A 17,635-nucleotide genomic window follows, 5' to 3' on the forward strand; every position below is an offset into this window, starting at 1 on the left:
GTTTGAACCAAAGTACCGTTCAGCGCCGAACAAGGTCCTTTTACTCTAGCCCGGCATAACTCTGAGGCTGTGACACATCTCTAGTCTTTTTTTCTAGCGTAATTAATGCCAGGCCTGATAACCTGTCCTGGTCCTGTAACCCACCCATTCCCTTAATGACCTTTGTTGCCCTCCTCTGCACCCGCTCCAGTTCAGCTGTGTCCTTCTTATATACCGGTGCCCGGTGCTGTACACAGTATTCCATGTGTAGTTTGACCAGTGATTTATAAAGATGCAAAACTATGTTCTCATCTTTAGCATCTATACCTCTTTTGATGCATCCCATTATTTTATTAGCCTTGGCAGCTGCTGCCTGGCACTGATCACTAAAGTTGAGTTTACTGTCCACCAATACCCCCAGGTCCTTTTCGGAAGTAGTTTTACCCAGTGTTTTATTATTTAGCACATAACTGTACTTATTATTTCTACGGCCCAAGTGCATAACCTTACATTTATCCACATTAAACTTCACTTGCCATTTCTCTGCCCAAGCCTCTAGCTTCTCCAAATCCCTCTGTAATATGATATTATCCTCCTCTGTACTGATTACTTTACCCAGTTTAGTATCATCTGCAAAAATGGAGATTCTACTCTGTAGCCCCTCTACAAGGTCAATAATAAAAATATTAAAAAGTGGACCCAACACTGACCCCTGCTGTACCCCACTAGTAACTGTGACCCAACACTGACCCCTGTGGTACCCCACTAGTAACTAAAACCCAATCTGAATATGTTCCATCAATGACCACCCATTTGCCTACATTTTCCCCAAGACCCAGCATCCTCATTTTGTAGACCAACCTTTCACGTGGCACAGTGCCTTTGAAAAGTCCAGATACACAACATCCACAGCCCTCCCCAGGTCCAGTCTACAACTCACTTTTTCATAGAAGCCGATCAGAAGTCTGACAGGACTGATCCCTTATAAATCCCCCCGCCCCTCCCCCAGGCTGGTGCTGCGTTATAAGATTACTTTCATTAAGATACTCCAGTATAGCATCTCTTACAAACTAGAGATGACCGAACCTGGAGCATGCTGGAGTCCATCCGAACCCGAACTTTCGGCATTTGATTAGCGGTGGCTGCTGAAGTTGGATAAAGCCCTAAGGCTATGTGGAAAACATGGATATAGTCATTGGCTGTATCCATGTTTTCCAGACAACCTTAGAGCTTTATACAAGTTCAGCAGCCACCGCTAATCAAATGCCGAACGCTCGGGTTCGGATGGACTCTAACCCGAACCCGGTTCGCTCCTCTCTATTACAAACCCCACAAATACTTTACCTACTATAGATGTTAGACTTACAAGCCTGTAGTTTCCAGGATCACTCTTTGACCCCTTCTTGAATATTAGTAACACATTAGCTATGCGCCAGTCCTGTGGAACAATCCCTGTCATTATAGAATCTTTAAATATTAGGAATATTGGTCTGTCTAACACAGAACTTAATTCTTGCAAAACTTTAGGATGGATACCTTCTGGGCCCGGTGACTTATTGATTTTAATGTTTTTAAGGCGTCTCCCCACTTCTTGTTGTGTTAGGCAGGTGAGATTTATGGGAGGATTTATATTATCCCTAGCCATGTCGTCTGTTATGGGATTCTCCTCTGTGAATACAGTAGAGAAGAATGTATTTAGTAGATTGGCCTTTTCCTCTTCCCCCTCCACCATTACACCCAGATTATTTTCTAAGGGGACCAACATATTTGGTTTTAAGTCTTTTGTTATTTATATAGGTGAAGAACATTTTGGGATTTGTTTTACTTTCCGTGGAAATCCTTCTTTCTGTTGCAATTTTTGTTTTTTACACATTCTATTCTTCTGTCTGTAGTTGCTCAATGCTTCCCCACTACCTTCTTGTTTTAGTAGTCTGAATGTTTGTTTCTTATTTATTGCCCCCCTTACAGCTGAAGTTACCACATTTGATTTCTCCTATTTCTACTATGTTTATTCCCATATGGTACAGTATGTGTTGTTCACATGATTTACCCAGGATGCCCTTAAATATGTCCCATTTCTCTTGTGTACTTTTATTTCTGAAGGCATTGTCCCAGTCTATGTCCCCGGGGTCCTCTCTTAGTTTAGCCTTCCTGAAATTTAATGTTTTCGTATCCCCTCTACGAATCATTTTATTGAAGGATAATTGAAAACTTATGTTATGGTCACTATTACCTAGGTGACTTCCCCACCTCTATTTTTGATATTCTGTCTGGCCTATTGGTTAAAGGGGAACTCCGGATAAGAAAAACTTGTTTTCTATTAAAAGAACTTTAAAAGTTGTATAGATGTGTCTATACAATGTATTACCATATCTGTGCGGTTCTGCCACACTGGTAGCTGATAGAAATCCAGGAAGTGAAGAAAAATGGCCTCTTTGCCAATTCACATTGTCTCCTGCTCCTTCTTCTCTCCCCTTAGGAGACAAATCTTCCATGCCTCTGTCTCACATTGTGTGTGTTTGCTGAGCACAGGCTGATGATGCAGACAGGGGCAGGGCATGATGTTACAGGAGGCGGGGCTGGATCCCCCAATCCCCTGAGTGATTCACCATCTCTGACCGGCCAGGAGCAGCTGCTGCACTAACTTTACTGATTGTGATGGGTGGGGGACTGTGATGATCAGCTGAGGGAAAGCATTGCATTCTGGGAAATGCTCAACCAGGAAGGACAGAAACTGTACTAGTTGGGACAGGTAATTATCTGTTACTATTTCCAGAATCCGCTTCCCTTCCTGGAGCTGCAGGTTTCTGATCTCCAGTTTATATTTGGGTAGTTAAAGCCCCCCATAATAATGACTTCCCCCTGCTTTGTCTTATAAGGAGATTTTCTGCTTCTTTCACTATACTTGCAGATTTATAACTCACTCCTATAAGAATTTTATTATTCTTTGGCCCTCCCTTATTTCTACCCAAAAAGACTTCACATTATCATCACTTATATCCTCCCGCAGAATAGGCTTAAGGCAGGCTGTAACATATAGGAAGACCCCCCCCCTCTTTCTTATTTATAACTCTGGATATTAACCGCCCAGTCATAGCTCTCATCCAGCCAGCTCTCGCTTATCCCCACTATATCCTATTTCTCTTCCACCATTATAAGCTCTAATTCCTCAGCCTTATTAGTGAGGCTTCGAGCATTAGTATACATACATTTAATGCGGTTGTCTATATTTCCTTTCCTCTTATCACTAGTGACTGTTCTATCTCCTCCGCCGCTTCACCCCCAGTTCCATATTCTAGCCCCAGCTCTCCATCTACTCTGTCTTCACTTACTATATTGTAGTTGCCCTCCCCCCCGGTCCCTAGTTTAAACACTCCTCCAACCTCTTAGCCATCTTCTCCCCCAGCACGGCTGCACCCTCCCCATTGAGATGCAGCCCGTCCCCACCGTACAGCCTGTAACCGACCGAGAAGTCGGCCCACTTCTCCATGAACCCAAACCCCTCTACCCTACACCAGCTCTTGAGCCACTTATTTACCTCCCTAATCTCCCGCTGTCTCTCAGGTGTGTCTCATGGTACAGGTCATATTTCGGAAAATATCACCTTGGAGGTCCTAGTCCTAAGCTTCCTGCCTAAGTCCCTGAAATCGTTTTTAAGTACACTCCACCTACCTCTAACTTTATCATTGGTGCCAATGTGCACCATGACTGCTGGGTCATCGCCAGCCCCTCCCAGTAATCTGTCAGCCCGATCTGCGATGTGACAAACTCGAGCGCAATGCAGGCAACACACTGTTCGACGATCCCGGTCTTTGTGACAGATTGCCCTGTCTGTCCCCCTAATAATTGAGTCCCCCACTACCAGTACCTGCCTGGCCTGCCCTGAACTCCTGTTTCCCACCTTACTGGAGCAGACACCCCCCTGGCTTTCAGAGGCAGTGTCCTGCTGCAGCAATGCCCCCCTGAATCAACATCCCCCTCATCCGCCAATTGGGCAAACTTGTTGGGGTGTGCCAGATCAGGACCAGCCTCCCTCTACCCCGTTTTCTAACTCTGACCCAACTAGTTGCCTCTTCCTCTTGCACCTCCATGCTATCACCCTCTCCACTATCTACCCCTTGGAGCGCTTGCTCAGTGAGCAGCAGACCCCTTTCCAGTTTGCCAATGTATCCCAATCGTCGCAGCTGCTCATTTAGATCCAGGATCTGGGCTTCCAAACCAGCAACATGCACACATCTCCCACAATGGTATGCCCCCTCCCCCCCCATCTCCCACAATGGTATGCACCCTCCCCCCCCCCCCATACATCTCCCACAATGGTATGCACCCTCCCCCCCCATACATCTCCCACAATGGTATGCCCCCTCCCCCCCCCCCATACATCTCCCACAATGGTATGCCCCCTCCCCCCCCATACATCTCCCACAATGGTATGCCCCCTCCCCCCCCCCATACATCTCCCACAATGGTATGCACCCTCCCCCCCCCATACATCTCCCACAATGGTATAAACCCTCCCCCCCATACGTCTCCCACAATGGTATGTACCCTTAGGGCCCTATTCCACCGGACAATTATCGTTCAGATCATCGTTAAATCGTTCGAATCTAAATGATAATCGTTTGGTTGAAATGCAGTTAACGATTAACGACCGAACGAGAAATCCGGTGGAATAGGGCCCTTACTCTCCATACATCTCCCACAATGGTATATACCCTCACTCCCCATACATCTCCCACAATGGTATATACCCTCACTCCCCATACATCTCCCCAAAGTCCCTGAATATTAAAGTCCCACACCTGAGACAACAACACACTTCAGATCAAAAACTCGCACGCTCCAAAACTCCATCACAAATAGCAATATAAAAGAACTTAGCTGCTTCTGGCTCCTGTGTTTTAAGAGACTGGGAAGATTCACACAGATGGAATTTGTCAACTCTTAATTAGCAATCAATCCCCCTGACCATCCACCTGTGCAACACTCAGCCAGCTTGTGTGTGTATACAGGCTATAGTAATGTATCCCAAGTAAACCAGACACAATGTATATAACCCCTTGGAAAATAAATACAGATTCTATAACACCTTGCTATATACTATATGGGGGAGATTCATGACAGGGTGTAAATATACACCTGGTGTAAACTGCCCACAGCAACCAATCACAGCTCCTCTTATACTTTACCAGAGCGGAAAGCTGAGCTGTGATTGGTTGCTGTGGGCAGTTTACACCAGGTGTATATCTACACCCTTTCATAAATCTCCCCCTATGTGCACAGGGATTTGTTATATAAAAAGCCCAGTAAGGACAGATCTCACTCAGTGACAGGTATGTTACACACTCCTTCCCAGAATATTAAAGTCCCACACTCCAAAACTCGCTCACAAATATCAATATTAAAGAACTTAGCTGCTTTTGGCTCCTGTGTCGGAGGTGAGTACTGGGGGTGTATCCACTCTGCCTGTATCTCATCATTTACAGGAGGTGAGTACTGGGGGTGTATCCACTCTGCCTGTATCTCATCATTTACAGGAGGTGAGTACTGGGGGTGTATCCACTCTGCCTGTATCTCATCATTTACAGGAGGTGAGTACTGGGGGTGTATCCACTCTGCCTGTATCTCATCATTTACAGGAGGTGAGTACTGGGGGTGTATCCACTCTGCCTGTATCTCATCATTTACAGGAGGTGAGTACTGGGGGTGTATCCACTCTGCCTGTATCTCATCATTTACAGGAGGTGAGTACTGGGGGTGTATCCACTCTGCATGTATCTCATCATTTACAGGAGGTGAGTACTGGGGGTGTATCCACTCTGCCTGTATCTCATCATTTACAGGAGGTGAGTACTGGGGGTGTATCCACTCTGCCTGTATCTCATCATTTACAGGAGGTGAGTACTGGGGGTGTATCCACTCTGCATGTATCTCATCATTTACAGGAGGTGAGTACTGGGGGTGTATCCACTCTGCATGTATCTCATCATTTACAGGAGGTGAGTACTGGGGGTGTATCCACTCTGCCTGTATCTCATCATTTACAGGAGGTGAGTACTGGGGGTGTATCCACTCTGCCTGTATCTCATCATTTACAGGAGGTGAGTACTGGGGGTGTATCCACTCTGCCTGTATCTCATCCACCCCCTCTCTCTGCTTCTGCTGTGCTGAGGATTTGTCTCTGTGTCTTGCAGTCTGGGTCGGAGAAGATCCCTTTCTGGCTTTATGACTCTCGGAGGGGTCGCGTGTCTGATCATTATGGCCGCCCCCGAGCAGAGAGGTATGAGCTGAGATACCGCTGTGTACCTCCCAATCTCCCTGCTGTCCTCTGTACACTGTGTACCCTCTGTACACTGTATATACCCCGCTGTATACCCCTCTGCTCTCCTCTATATACCCCCTGCTGTATACCCCACTGTTCTCCTCTATGTACACCCCCACGCTGTATACCCCTCTGTTCTCCTCTGCTGTCCTCTGTACACTGTATACCCCCCCTCGCTGTATACCCCTCCGTTATCCTCTATATACCCCTCTGTTCTCCTCTATATACCCCTTGCTGCCCTTTGTACACTGTATACCTTCTGTACGCTGTATACCCCCCTGCGCTGTATACCCTCTGTATGCTGTATACCCCTCCGTTATCCTCTATATACCCCCTGCTGTGTACCCCTCTGTTTTCCTCTATATACCCCTTACTGCCCTTTGTACACTTTATACCTTCTGTACGCTGTATACCCATCTGCTTCCATCTATATACCCCCCACTGTCCTCCATACGCTGTATACCCCTCTGTTCCCCTCTATATACCCCTCCCCCCGTGCTGTCCTCTGTATGCTATATACCCCCGCTGTATAACCCTCTGCTTTCCTTTATACACTCCCCGTTGTGCACTATATACTCCGCTGCTCTCCTGTATCCTCCTCTACTCTGTATACCCACCCTTCTCCTCTGTATACTCCTCGCTGTCCTCTTCACACACCCCACCCCGTTACAAGGATGCCGTGATACCTGTAGAGTTGGATACATCTCTCTGTTGTGTTCTCTCTCCCCCATCCCCCCCAGGTTGGCTCCGCTGGGTGAACAGTCAGACGCTGTCGCTCCTCGGGAAGCTTTGTATCAGCGCTGCCTTTAACATTGTCTATATCTACACGTCAGAGCTGTATCCCACCACCGTCAGGTATGACGTCCCCTCCTGGTGTATGCTGGGGTATATAGACATATGGGCTGGGGTGTATATAATGCAAAAAAACTGGACAAGAATAAAATGGTAGTTTGTGGGTGCAAGTCTCACCAAAAAGATGGTGACCGCAACTTCCAAAAAGAATATCCACTTTAATCACACCAATGCAACGTTTCGGCTCTATGTGTGTAGCCTTTCTCAAGCAGTGATACAAAACACTCCAATAGCATAGTATATATGCATGTGTACATAATTACAAGTCATTAATCAATCATGTAAAAAAAATGTAAACATTGTGAATAATATGCGATCAATAATAAAATAAAACTGCATCCAGGAATATTGTCATGTGAGAATAATATGTGACCACACTCTCATGGTCATAAGCAATAATCATCACAAGTATAGTGTATAAATCAGACATGAAACATGAATAAGGGAGACTCAAAACAGCTGTGGAGTTAATAATAAAACAAGTGATCCATACATACATACATACATACATACATACATACATAGCGCCAAAGCAGGGAATCCACATGGAGAGGACATATCCGGGAACGCCGGGGTCGCCCGCCGATTACGTCACACGCAGCGTCCTGCGTCCGGATCACGGCAGTCCGAGTCACATGACAAAGGGGATGACACGTGACCGGCGAGATCATGGGCACATGCGCCGGGCGATCATCAAGCTGTGAGCGGCACACGCATGCCCACTATAGTCCGGAATAAACAGCCACCATATTGTTTAAGGGAAAACTGCCCTTAAAGCAGTAATCATATAATGTATGGGTGAGAATATTGTACAAATGTGGGCGTATAGCAATAGAAGAGAAACCAAGGGCGACTAGGTAACTACGAATCTGGTATATAATATATGGGATGTTAAATATGCCAGTATATGAAGTAGGCCACTATATGAATTACAAGGTATATGGGGCATTATATAAAGTACAAAGTGATAGGGGAGACGGCCAGTACCAAATGGAACATGGGGTACAGCATCAAGAGGACCTTGGGGGATTAACAGCAGGCCAACATTGGGCAAATAGATGACACACAACACCAAATGGCGCTGTGATCACCAATGTCCTAAGAATCCGTCCCATAAACCGCACGAATGCAGAAAGAATAGGGCAGGTAAAATGGCCACATCTGTCCCCTTACAGTAGCAGAACTGTATTGGCACAGCTCAGACACAAACCCCATCCATATATCCGTACCTAGGGTCGTACATCCCGCGGCATGATCAGAAAAAAATAAATAGCGCTAGATAAAATAATCGTGACGTGAAAAAAGGGAGAAGGAAAACAAGGCCCATGTGCGGATTCAGGCAAATGTATGCAGTAGCTTGGAAACGTTCCATAGTCATTCTGAAAGCAGTTTTTTATTCCGCAAGAAACCTGAGAGAAAGGCCAATCAATCTACAAATAAAGTATATACATATGTACAATCATTAATCTATAATGGAGATTCCCAGTTATGGGTAAGAAATGATATAGTATTGTCTGGAAGAGAGAATAATGCAGTCAGGAGAATTTTAGGAGGTAAAGTATGAAAATGTTCCTATCGGGTTCCATAAAGTGCTTAGGGACAGGCAACTCACATTTAGGGACAGGCAACTCGCATTTAGGGACAGGCAACTCACATTTAGGGACAGGCAACTCGCATTTAGGGACAGGCAACTCGCATTTAGGGACAGGCAACTCGCATTTAGGGACAGGCAACTCACATTTAGGGACAGGCAACTCACATTTAGGGACAGGCAACTCGCATTTAGGGACAGGCAACTCGCATTTAGGGACAGGCAACTCGCATTTAGGGACAGGCAACTCGCATTTAGGGACAGGCAACTCGCATTTAGGGACAGGCAACTCGCATTTAGGGACAGGCAACTCGCATTTAGGGACAGGCAACTCGCATTTAGGGACAGGCAACTCACATTTAGGGACAGGCAACTCGCATTTTTGAGTGTGTATGGTGGAATTGTGTTGGTTAAGTCTTATCCTGCATTCTCCAGTGGTCTCCCCCACATATAGCATGTTGCAGGGACACTGTAGCACATATACAATGTATTCTGATCTGCAGGTGACAAAATGTTTGGTGGGAAGGAAGCGGCCTGTCCTAGGATATTTGAAAGATTCACCTCTAAGCATCTGATTACAATGACTGCAATTCAGACACGGAAAACAGCCGCTCTTGGGTTTGGTTATATGTGTCTGCCGGGGGATTGTGGTGAGGTCTGGGCCCAAATTAGCTCTAACTAGTTTGTCCCTCAGATTCCGAGGGCGTCGATAGGCCATAATGGGTGGAATACAGAATTTTGGGATCTGTGGGTAAGCCCTGGATAGTATGCCCCATTCCCTACCGATGATTCTGGCAATATTCTTGCTATATGTACCATAGGTGGAGACTAAAGCGATTCAGGGACTTCTTTGCTGTATGTTCTTAGGTTTGAGGAAGTCCGATCTATTTAGAGGCGTGATCTTTTCCCTTTGTTTGTGTATAATGCGTGTTGGATAGCCCCTATCCAGAAACTTGCGACACATATTGTCTAATTGAATTTCCCACTGCTGTGGGTCTTCTACAATTCTTTTGACTCTAAGAAGTTGACTATATGGTAGAGATTCTACCATAGAGCGTGGATGGTGGCTAGTGAAGTACAAGAGAGTGTTACAACCTGTTGGTTTAGTGTAGAGATCAGTACTGAGTTTGTGGTCCTATATTGAGATTTTAGTGTCCAGGAAGTTCAAAGATGTTGTAGAGAAATCCCTGGTGAACTTGATGTCATCATCAACCTCATTGAGAAATGCATAAAATTCATCCAATTGGGGCTCAGTACCCGTCCAGATGACAAAAATATCATCTATGTATCTCCACCACCTCAGCACATGGCTGAAGTGGTGGGACACATAGATGTGGCTCTCCTCCAAGGCTGCCATGAAAATATTGGCATACGTAGGCGCAACATTCGAGCCCATGGCCGGGGCACGCAGGGGCACTACTTCATATACTGGCATATTTAACATCCCATATATTATATACCAGATTCGTAGTTACCTAGTCACCCTTGGTTTCTCTTCTATTGCTTTACGCCCACATTTGTACAATATTCTCACCCATACATTATATGATTACTGCTTTAAGGGCAGTTTTCCCTTAAACAATATGGTGGCTGTTTATTCCGGACTATAGTGGGCATGCGTGTGCCGCTCACAGCTTAATGATCGCCCGGCGCATGTGCCCATGATCTCGCCGCTCACGTGTCATCCCCTTTGTCATGTGACTCGGACTGCCGTGATCCGGACGCAGGGCGCTGCGTGTGACGTAATCAGCGGGCGACCCCGGCGTTCCCAGATATGTCCTCTCCATGTGGATTCCCTGCTTTGGCGCTATGTATGTATGTATGTATGGATCACTTGTTTTATTATTAACTCCACAGCTGTTTTGAGTCTCCCTTATTCATGTTTCATGTCTGATTTATACACTATACTTGTGGTGATTATTGCTTATGACCATGAGAGTGTGGTCACATATTATTTTCACATGACAATATTCCTGGATGCAGTTTTATTTTTTATTATTATTGATCGCATATTATTCACAATGTTTAATTTTTTTTTACATGATTGATTAATGACTTGTAATTATGTACACATGCATATATACTATGCTATTGGAGTGTTTTGTATCACTGCTTGAGAAAGGCTACACACATAGAGCCGAAACGTTGCATAGGTGTGATTAAAGTGGATATTCTTTTTGGAAGTTGTGGTCTCCATCATCTTTCTGAGGTGCATATAGACATAGGGGTTGGGGTGCAAATAGACGTAGGGGTGGGGTGTGTTAAGACGTGTGTTATATCTGGTGTCCTCCGCTATCTGCAGGAGTCTGGGGATGGGAGTCTGCTCCATGTTCTCTCGGTTTGGAGGAATTATCGCTCCCTTTGTCCCAGGTCTGGTATGTACATTACAGGGTTAAGAGTCTGACAGATTGTATAAAGGTGAACCCCCGGTTACATCCCATGGTGATGGATATGATTGTATGAAATATAAGAGAGAGATCACTGATCTCAGGGAGGCCATTCAAAGATAACACTGGCGGCTGCGGTTTGCCATCAATGCAGTGACATACTAGGTGCATTGCCCCCTGGGAAACATCAATATGTAAAAAAAAAAAAAAAAAAGAGCCCGTGGAGCCTCATTTAAGAGTCTTGAAACACAGGACTAGCCAGATATCCCTCCGGGAAGGACCCAGCCAAGGGGCAACTCCTGTAGGGAAACCACCATATTAAGTGGCCCTTCAAGACAAGGAAAAAAATCAAGGCCATCCACATACAGCTGTTTCGGGGTGTTTCCCCTCATCAGTGTGGAGCAGGATTCTGGCTAGGTGGGAGCAATGCCTAGTAGAGCCATAAGAGAAACAGATCGCTGATCTCGGGGAGACCAGCTACACAATAACACTGCCGGCTAAAGTGCTCAATGCAGTGACCTCCTAGGTGCATTGCCCCCTGGGAAACATGAATATGCAAAAAAAGGAGCCAGTGGGATGGGAGGCGGTCCCTCACCTTGAGGTCTCGTAGTGATCTCAGGATGGTGGTGTCCTGATGTCTGTGTCTCTCCGCAGCGCTCAGTCCAGTGGTCTCTCCCTTACGTGGTGTTTGGCTCCTCAGGGGTGACCGCCGGGCTCCTCAGCCTCCTGTTACCTGAAACGCTGAACTGCCCGCTGCCAGAGACACTGAGTGATCTGCAGATGTCCACGTACCGCCGCCTGGAGGAGGAGTCAGGCCTGCTGAGTGCGGAGGCTGGACAGGTAAGAGGGCTGCACCGCCCATCGGTTACTATGTCCATGAGACATCTATCCTGTCTGACACCTCTGCTGTCTTTCCAGGGTGAGTTGGAGACTGTAGCTGAGATCTCCAGTGAAGAGGAGGAAGAGGAACTCTGACCTCACGCTTGGGACCCCTTGTCTGGGTCCTCAAGAACATTGCCTTTTAGCAGGGTGAAAGGACCTGTGCACCAGGAAGAGACATAGGTGAAGGGTCTGCCAGACTATACCAAAGACGACCAGAATCCTTCGGGTTCCTACACACTACAGCCCCCCCCTTTACCTCTGGCTTCCCCACATCTCCTTGTGTCTGTGCTTTACTGCTTCCATGGATCTCTGTTACATGAACTTTACAACTGGTGAAACCTCACGTTCTTACCCTCCCTTGTACCCCGAGTCTCTGCTCCCTGTATCTCTGTGCCCCTGCACTTTACTACTTCCCAGATCCCCGTACTGTGCACTTCACTGCTCTCTGGATCCCTGCGCCCCGGCACATTACTGCTCTCTGGATCCCTGCACCCCGACACATTACTGCTCTCTGGATCCCTGCGCCCCGGCACATTACCGCTCTCTGGATCCCTGCGCCCGGCACAATACTGCTCTCTGGATCCCTGCGCCCCGACACATTACTGCTCTCTGGATCCCTGCGCCCGGCACATTACTGCTCTCTGGATCCCTGCGCCCCGGCACATTACTGCTCTCTGGATCCCTGCGCCCCGGCATATTACCGCTCTCTGGATCCCTGCGCCCCGACACATTACCGCTCTCTGGATCCCTGCGCCCCGACACATTACCGCTCTCTGGATCGCTGCGCCAGGCACATTACTGCTCTCTGGATCCCTGCGCCCCGGCATATTACCGCTCTCTGGATCCCTGCGCCCCGGCACACTACCTCTTTCTGGATCCCTGCGCCCCGGCACATTACCGCTCTCTGGATCCCTGCGCCCGGCACAATACTGCTCTCTGGATCCCTGCGCCCGGCACATTACTGCTCTCTGGATCCCTGCGCCCCGGCACATTACCGCTCTCTGGATCCCTGCGCCCGGCACATTACTGCTCTCTGGATCCCTGCGCCCCGGCACATTACCGCTCTCTGGATCCCTGCGCCCCGGCACAATACCGCTCTCTGGATCCCTGCGCCCCGGCACACTACCTGTTTCTGGATCCCTGCGCCCTGGCACATTACCGCTCTCTGGATCCCTGCGCCCCGGCATATTACCGCTCTCTGGATCCCTGCGCCCCTGTGTTTTACCCTGGATCTCGGGGGTGGACAGTGTTTGTCTATCAGTCAGTGCATTCCCGGGTCGTCCTCCAGCTACGGTGGCACCGCTGCTCATACATGGCACGGGGCGATGACGTTCTCTACATAGAGACTGTTACTTCTTTATTTATTCCATATAAAGCCTATAAAGTGACTGTGGTGTGTGATGTGTAGCGTCTGCTCGCTGTCCATGCTGGCAACCTATATCACCAGGGGCGAGCAGTGACCCACTTACCAGGGGCTGATGGGCAGTGAGTGGTGCTGGGGAAGGGGAGGCGGAGGTCCTGCACGCTATGTCTGGCCCCTGGGGGTGTTGTATACTATGTGGGCGAGTGTAGCTTGACCTCTCTACCTCCGTAATTGTATTGAGGTCATGGATAGGATTTATAGTAAACACCTGACAACCACTTGGGCGGAGCCCCTCCTCCATCCAATTCACTCACTGTTTATAGATATTTTAGTGTATGTTGATACAAAAGCAAATCGGAGTCTGTGATCGCTGCCGTCATGTGACCGGTGACCCTGGTCTTTAGGGGAAAGTCTGAATATTTGAACTTGTTTGTTTGTTTTTTAATGGTTGAAGTGTTTTTACCTTTTTAGAGTATGTTTACACATTCTGGATGGCAATGTATGACTGATACTGCATGGAAGTGATGGAGAAGCACAATGCTGGATGGCAATGTATGACTGATACTGCACAGAAGTGATGGAGAAGCACAATGCTGGATGGCAATGTATGACTGATACTGCATAGAAGTGATGGAGAAGCACAATGCTGGATGGCAATGTATGACTGATACTGCATGGAAGTGATGGAGAAGCACAATGCTGGATGGCAATGTATGACTGATACTGCACGGAAGTGATGGAGAAGCACAATGCTGGATGGCAATGTATGACTGATACTGCATGGAAGTGATGGAGAAGCACAATGCTGGATGGCAATGTATGACTGATACTGCACAGAAGTGATGGAGAAGCACAATGCTGGATGGCAATGTATGACTGATACTGCATGGAAGTGATGGAGAAGCACAATGCTGGATGGCAATGTATGACTGATACTGCACAGAAGTAATAGAGAAGCACAATGCTGGATGGCAATGTATGACTGATACTGCACGGAAGTGATGGAGAAGCACAATGCTGGATGGCAATGTATGACTGATACTGCATGGAAGTGATGGAGAAGCACAATGCTGGATGGCAATGTATGACTGATACTGCACAGAAGTGATGGAGAAGCACAATGCTGGATGGCAATGTATGACTGATACTGCACAGAAGTGATGGAGAAGCACAATGCTGGATGGCAATGTATGACTGATACTGCACAGAAGTGATGGAGAAGCACAATGCTGGATGGCAATGTATGACTGATACTGCATGGAAGTGATGGAGAAGCACAATGCTGGATGGCAATGTATGACTGATACTGCACAGAAGTGATGGAGAAGCACAATGCTGGATGGCAATGTATGACTGATACTGCACGGAAGTGATGGAGAAGCACAATGCTGGATGGCAATGTATGACTGATACTGCACAGAAGTGATGGAGAAGCACAATGCTGGATGGCAATGTATGACTGATACTGCATGGAAGTGATGGAGAAGCACAATGCTGGATGGCAATGTATGACTGATACTGCACGGAAGTGATGGAGAAGCACAATGCTGGATGGCAATGTATGACTGATACTGCACAGAAGTGATGGAGAAGCACAATGCTGGATGGCAATGTATGACTGATACTGCACAGAAGTGATGGAGAAGCACAATGCTGGATGGCAATGTATGACTGATACTGCACAGAAGTAATAGAGAAGCACAATGCTGGATGGCAATGTATGACTGATACTGCACAGAAGTGATGGAGAAGCACAATGCTGGCTGGCAATGTATGACTGATACTGCATGGAAGTGATGGAGAAGCACAATGCTGGATGGCAATGTATGACTGATACTGCACAGAAGTGATGCGTTAACATAATGAAGATGCTTGTGTGAACACTGCTTAGTCTGCTCTATTCATTCAGCGCTCTTCCGGCATACTCTCCTCTCCGACACCTCCAGAGGAATGAATAGAGATGCTGGTCCTGTGCTGTGCTGTGCTGTGGCTCTGTTCATAATGCAGAAGTTAGGGGGAGATACAGAGATTGGTGAGGGGTACGGAGGTTGGACCCCCCCCCCCCCCCCCCCCCGGCAATCTCTTGCCAAGAAATTCTCAAGTAAAATCTTCTATTTGAAGCCAGTTTCATACCATTCTGCGTTCTCTGGCTGCCATAATTGTGCACAGTAATGGTCGTAATGAACAGTCGTGTTAGTATTTGCTAATCAATCACTTCAGCCATCATGTGTAATCCGCCTCTAACTGGGAGCTCACTTATTAGACGGACGGATATGCAAACAACAATCTACTCAGACACTAAAAGATAGAAGCATTTTTAATGTTCTGGAAGCACAGACAGATATATGAGGGGTCCCATGTGTCTCTTGATCTCTATAAGTGTCAGCAGTCTGGAAGCACAGACAGATATTTGACAGGTCCCATGTGTCTCTATATAACAGTGTTGGTAGTAAATTGCAGCTGGCAGCCACTTTATTTGCCCGTCCTGTTCGAGAAAAAAATCTTCTTTATCGATCATGATAATAGGCGTCCTCGCTGATCCCCTAGTAACCATGGTGGCGTCCTCGCTGATCCCCTAGTAACCATGGTGGCGTCCTCGCTGATCCCCCTAGTAACCGTGGTGGCGTCCTCTCTGATCACCCAGTAACCGTGGTGGCGTCCTCCCTGATCCCCTAGTAACCGTGGTGGCGTCCTCTCTGATCACCCAGTAACCGTGGTGGCGTCCTCCCTGATCCCCTAGTAACCGTGGTGGGGTCCTCACTGATCCCCCCAGTAACCGTGGTGGCGTCCTCTCTGATCACCCAGTAACCGTGGTGGGGTCCTCACTGATCCCCCCAGTAACCGTGGTGGCGTCCTCTCTGATCACCCAGTAACCGTGGTGGGGTCGTCGTTGATCCCCCAATAACTGGTGGCGTCGTCGCTAATCCCCCAGTAACTGTGGTGGTCAGGGGCATAGCTAATGTCTCGTGGGCCCTGGTCAACTTGAGCCACCCTCCCCTCCTTTCACGACCAAGTGATGCTATTGGTATATATGTGGGTTTATATATATATATATATATATATATATATATATATATATATATATATATATATATATATATATATAATTATATAAAATATACATACACACATAAACACACTGATACAGATATTACCAATAACACCAGCATATAGGAAGAGAAAATATCACCCAGCCCTACACAGGTTCTGTACTCCATATACATTACAGTGCAGTTACATCCGGTGACTCACAGGGGACGTCTTCTCTCATCAGAGCTCTTCCCTTCTTTCTTCTCCATCTGTCCTGGGCCATTATGAGAACTTCTCCGAGGCTCCTCACTCTAGCACCATCCTCATCTCTCTACAAACTGCACATCTGTATTGGCCCCTTTGTGCCCTCAATTAGTGGGTAGGCTGACTCTATGTGACCCCCCCCTAATAATATATGCCACCGCCTCTATGTAGCATCCTTATAGATGGCCCCCTATGTTGCCCCCCTTATAGATGGCCCCCTCTTTCCCCCCTCCCTTATAGAGGGCCTACTCTTCCCCCCCCCTTATAGATGGCCCCCTCTTTCCCCCCTCCCTTATAGATGGCCCCCTCTTTCCCCCCTCCCTTATAGAGGGCCCTCTCTTCCCCCCCCCCCTTATAGATAGCCCTCTTTCTCTCCTCCCCTATAGATGGCCTGCTCTCGCCCCCTCTTTCCCCCCTCCCTTATAGAGGGCCCTCTCTTCCCCCCCCTTATAGATGGCCCTCTTTCTCTCCTCCCCTATAGATGGCCTGCTCTCGCCCCCTCTTTCCCCCATCCCTTGTAGATGGCCCCCTCGTTCCCCCCTCCCTTATAGAGGGCCCCCTCTTTCCCCCCCTCCCTTGTAGATACCCCCCCCCCCCTTGTAGATGGCCCCCTCTTTCCCCCCTCCATTCTAGATGGCCCTTCCCCCCCCCCCCCTCCCCCGTGCAGGCAGATAAAAAAAACAACTCGCCTCACAACGCGCTCCCCCATCGAGCCTCTCTCCAGCTTATGCGCGGCTGCCGGCAGTGTTCCGTCCTATCCCCGGCAGCGCGCGCTGAGGCCTGGGACTTCCGGCACAGGGAGCGTCTCTAACAAGCGCTCTCCGTACCGGAAGTCAAGGCCCCAGGCACACAGGGAGTTCTCTGATGTGCGCGCTGCCGGGGATAGGACACCGCCTGCAGCCGCACATAAGCCGGGAGCAGACTGATCCGGACTCTTGTGACTGCCAGCAAAACAATGCTTGTGG

At 47.8% G+C, this 17,635-nt stretch overlaps 1 protein-coding gene across 3 annotated transcripts in view; it reads left to right on the top strand.

Annotated features, from left to right (window-relative positions):
• The window catches only part of SLC22A15 (solute carrier family 22 member 15), a 31,984-nt gene extending 19,848 nt beyond the window's left edge, over positions 1-12,136 (top strand). For 2 of the 3 annotated variants that reach the window (XM_069946340.1, XM_069946342.1), the window contains 5 exons: positions 6,174-6,259; positions 7,042-7,156; positions 11,047-11,119; positions 11,786-11,971; positions 12,050-12,136. In XM_069946340.1, the coding sequence (XP_069802441.1) occupies positions 6,174-6,259; positions 7,042-7,156; positions 11,047-11,119; positions 11,786-11,971; positions 12,050-12,106 (517 nt within the window). In that variant the 3' untranslated portion in view covers positions 12,107-12,136. Of the gene's footprint in view, positions 1-6,173; positions 6,260-7,041; positions 7,157-11,046; positions 11,120-11,785; positions 11,972-12,049 lie in introns of those variants that run through there. The other variant, XM_069946341.1, reaches the window with a different exon arrangement.
• The last annotated feature ends 5,499 nt before the right edge of the window (positions 12,137-17,635 follow it).

The sequence above is a fragment of the Dendropsophus ebraccatus genome, chromosome 11 (genome assembly GCF_027789765.1).
Source record: "Dendropsophus ebraccatus isolate aDenEbr1 chromosome 11, aDenEbr1.pat, whole genome shotgun sequence".
NCBI classification, from domain to species: domain Eukaryota; kingdom Metazoa; phylum Chordata; class Amphibia; order Anura; family Hylidae; genus Dendropsophus; species Dendropsophus ebraccatus.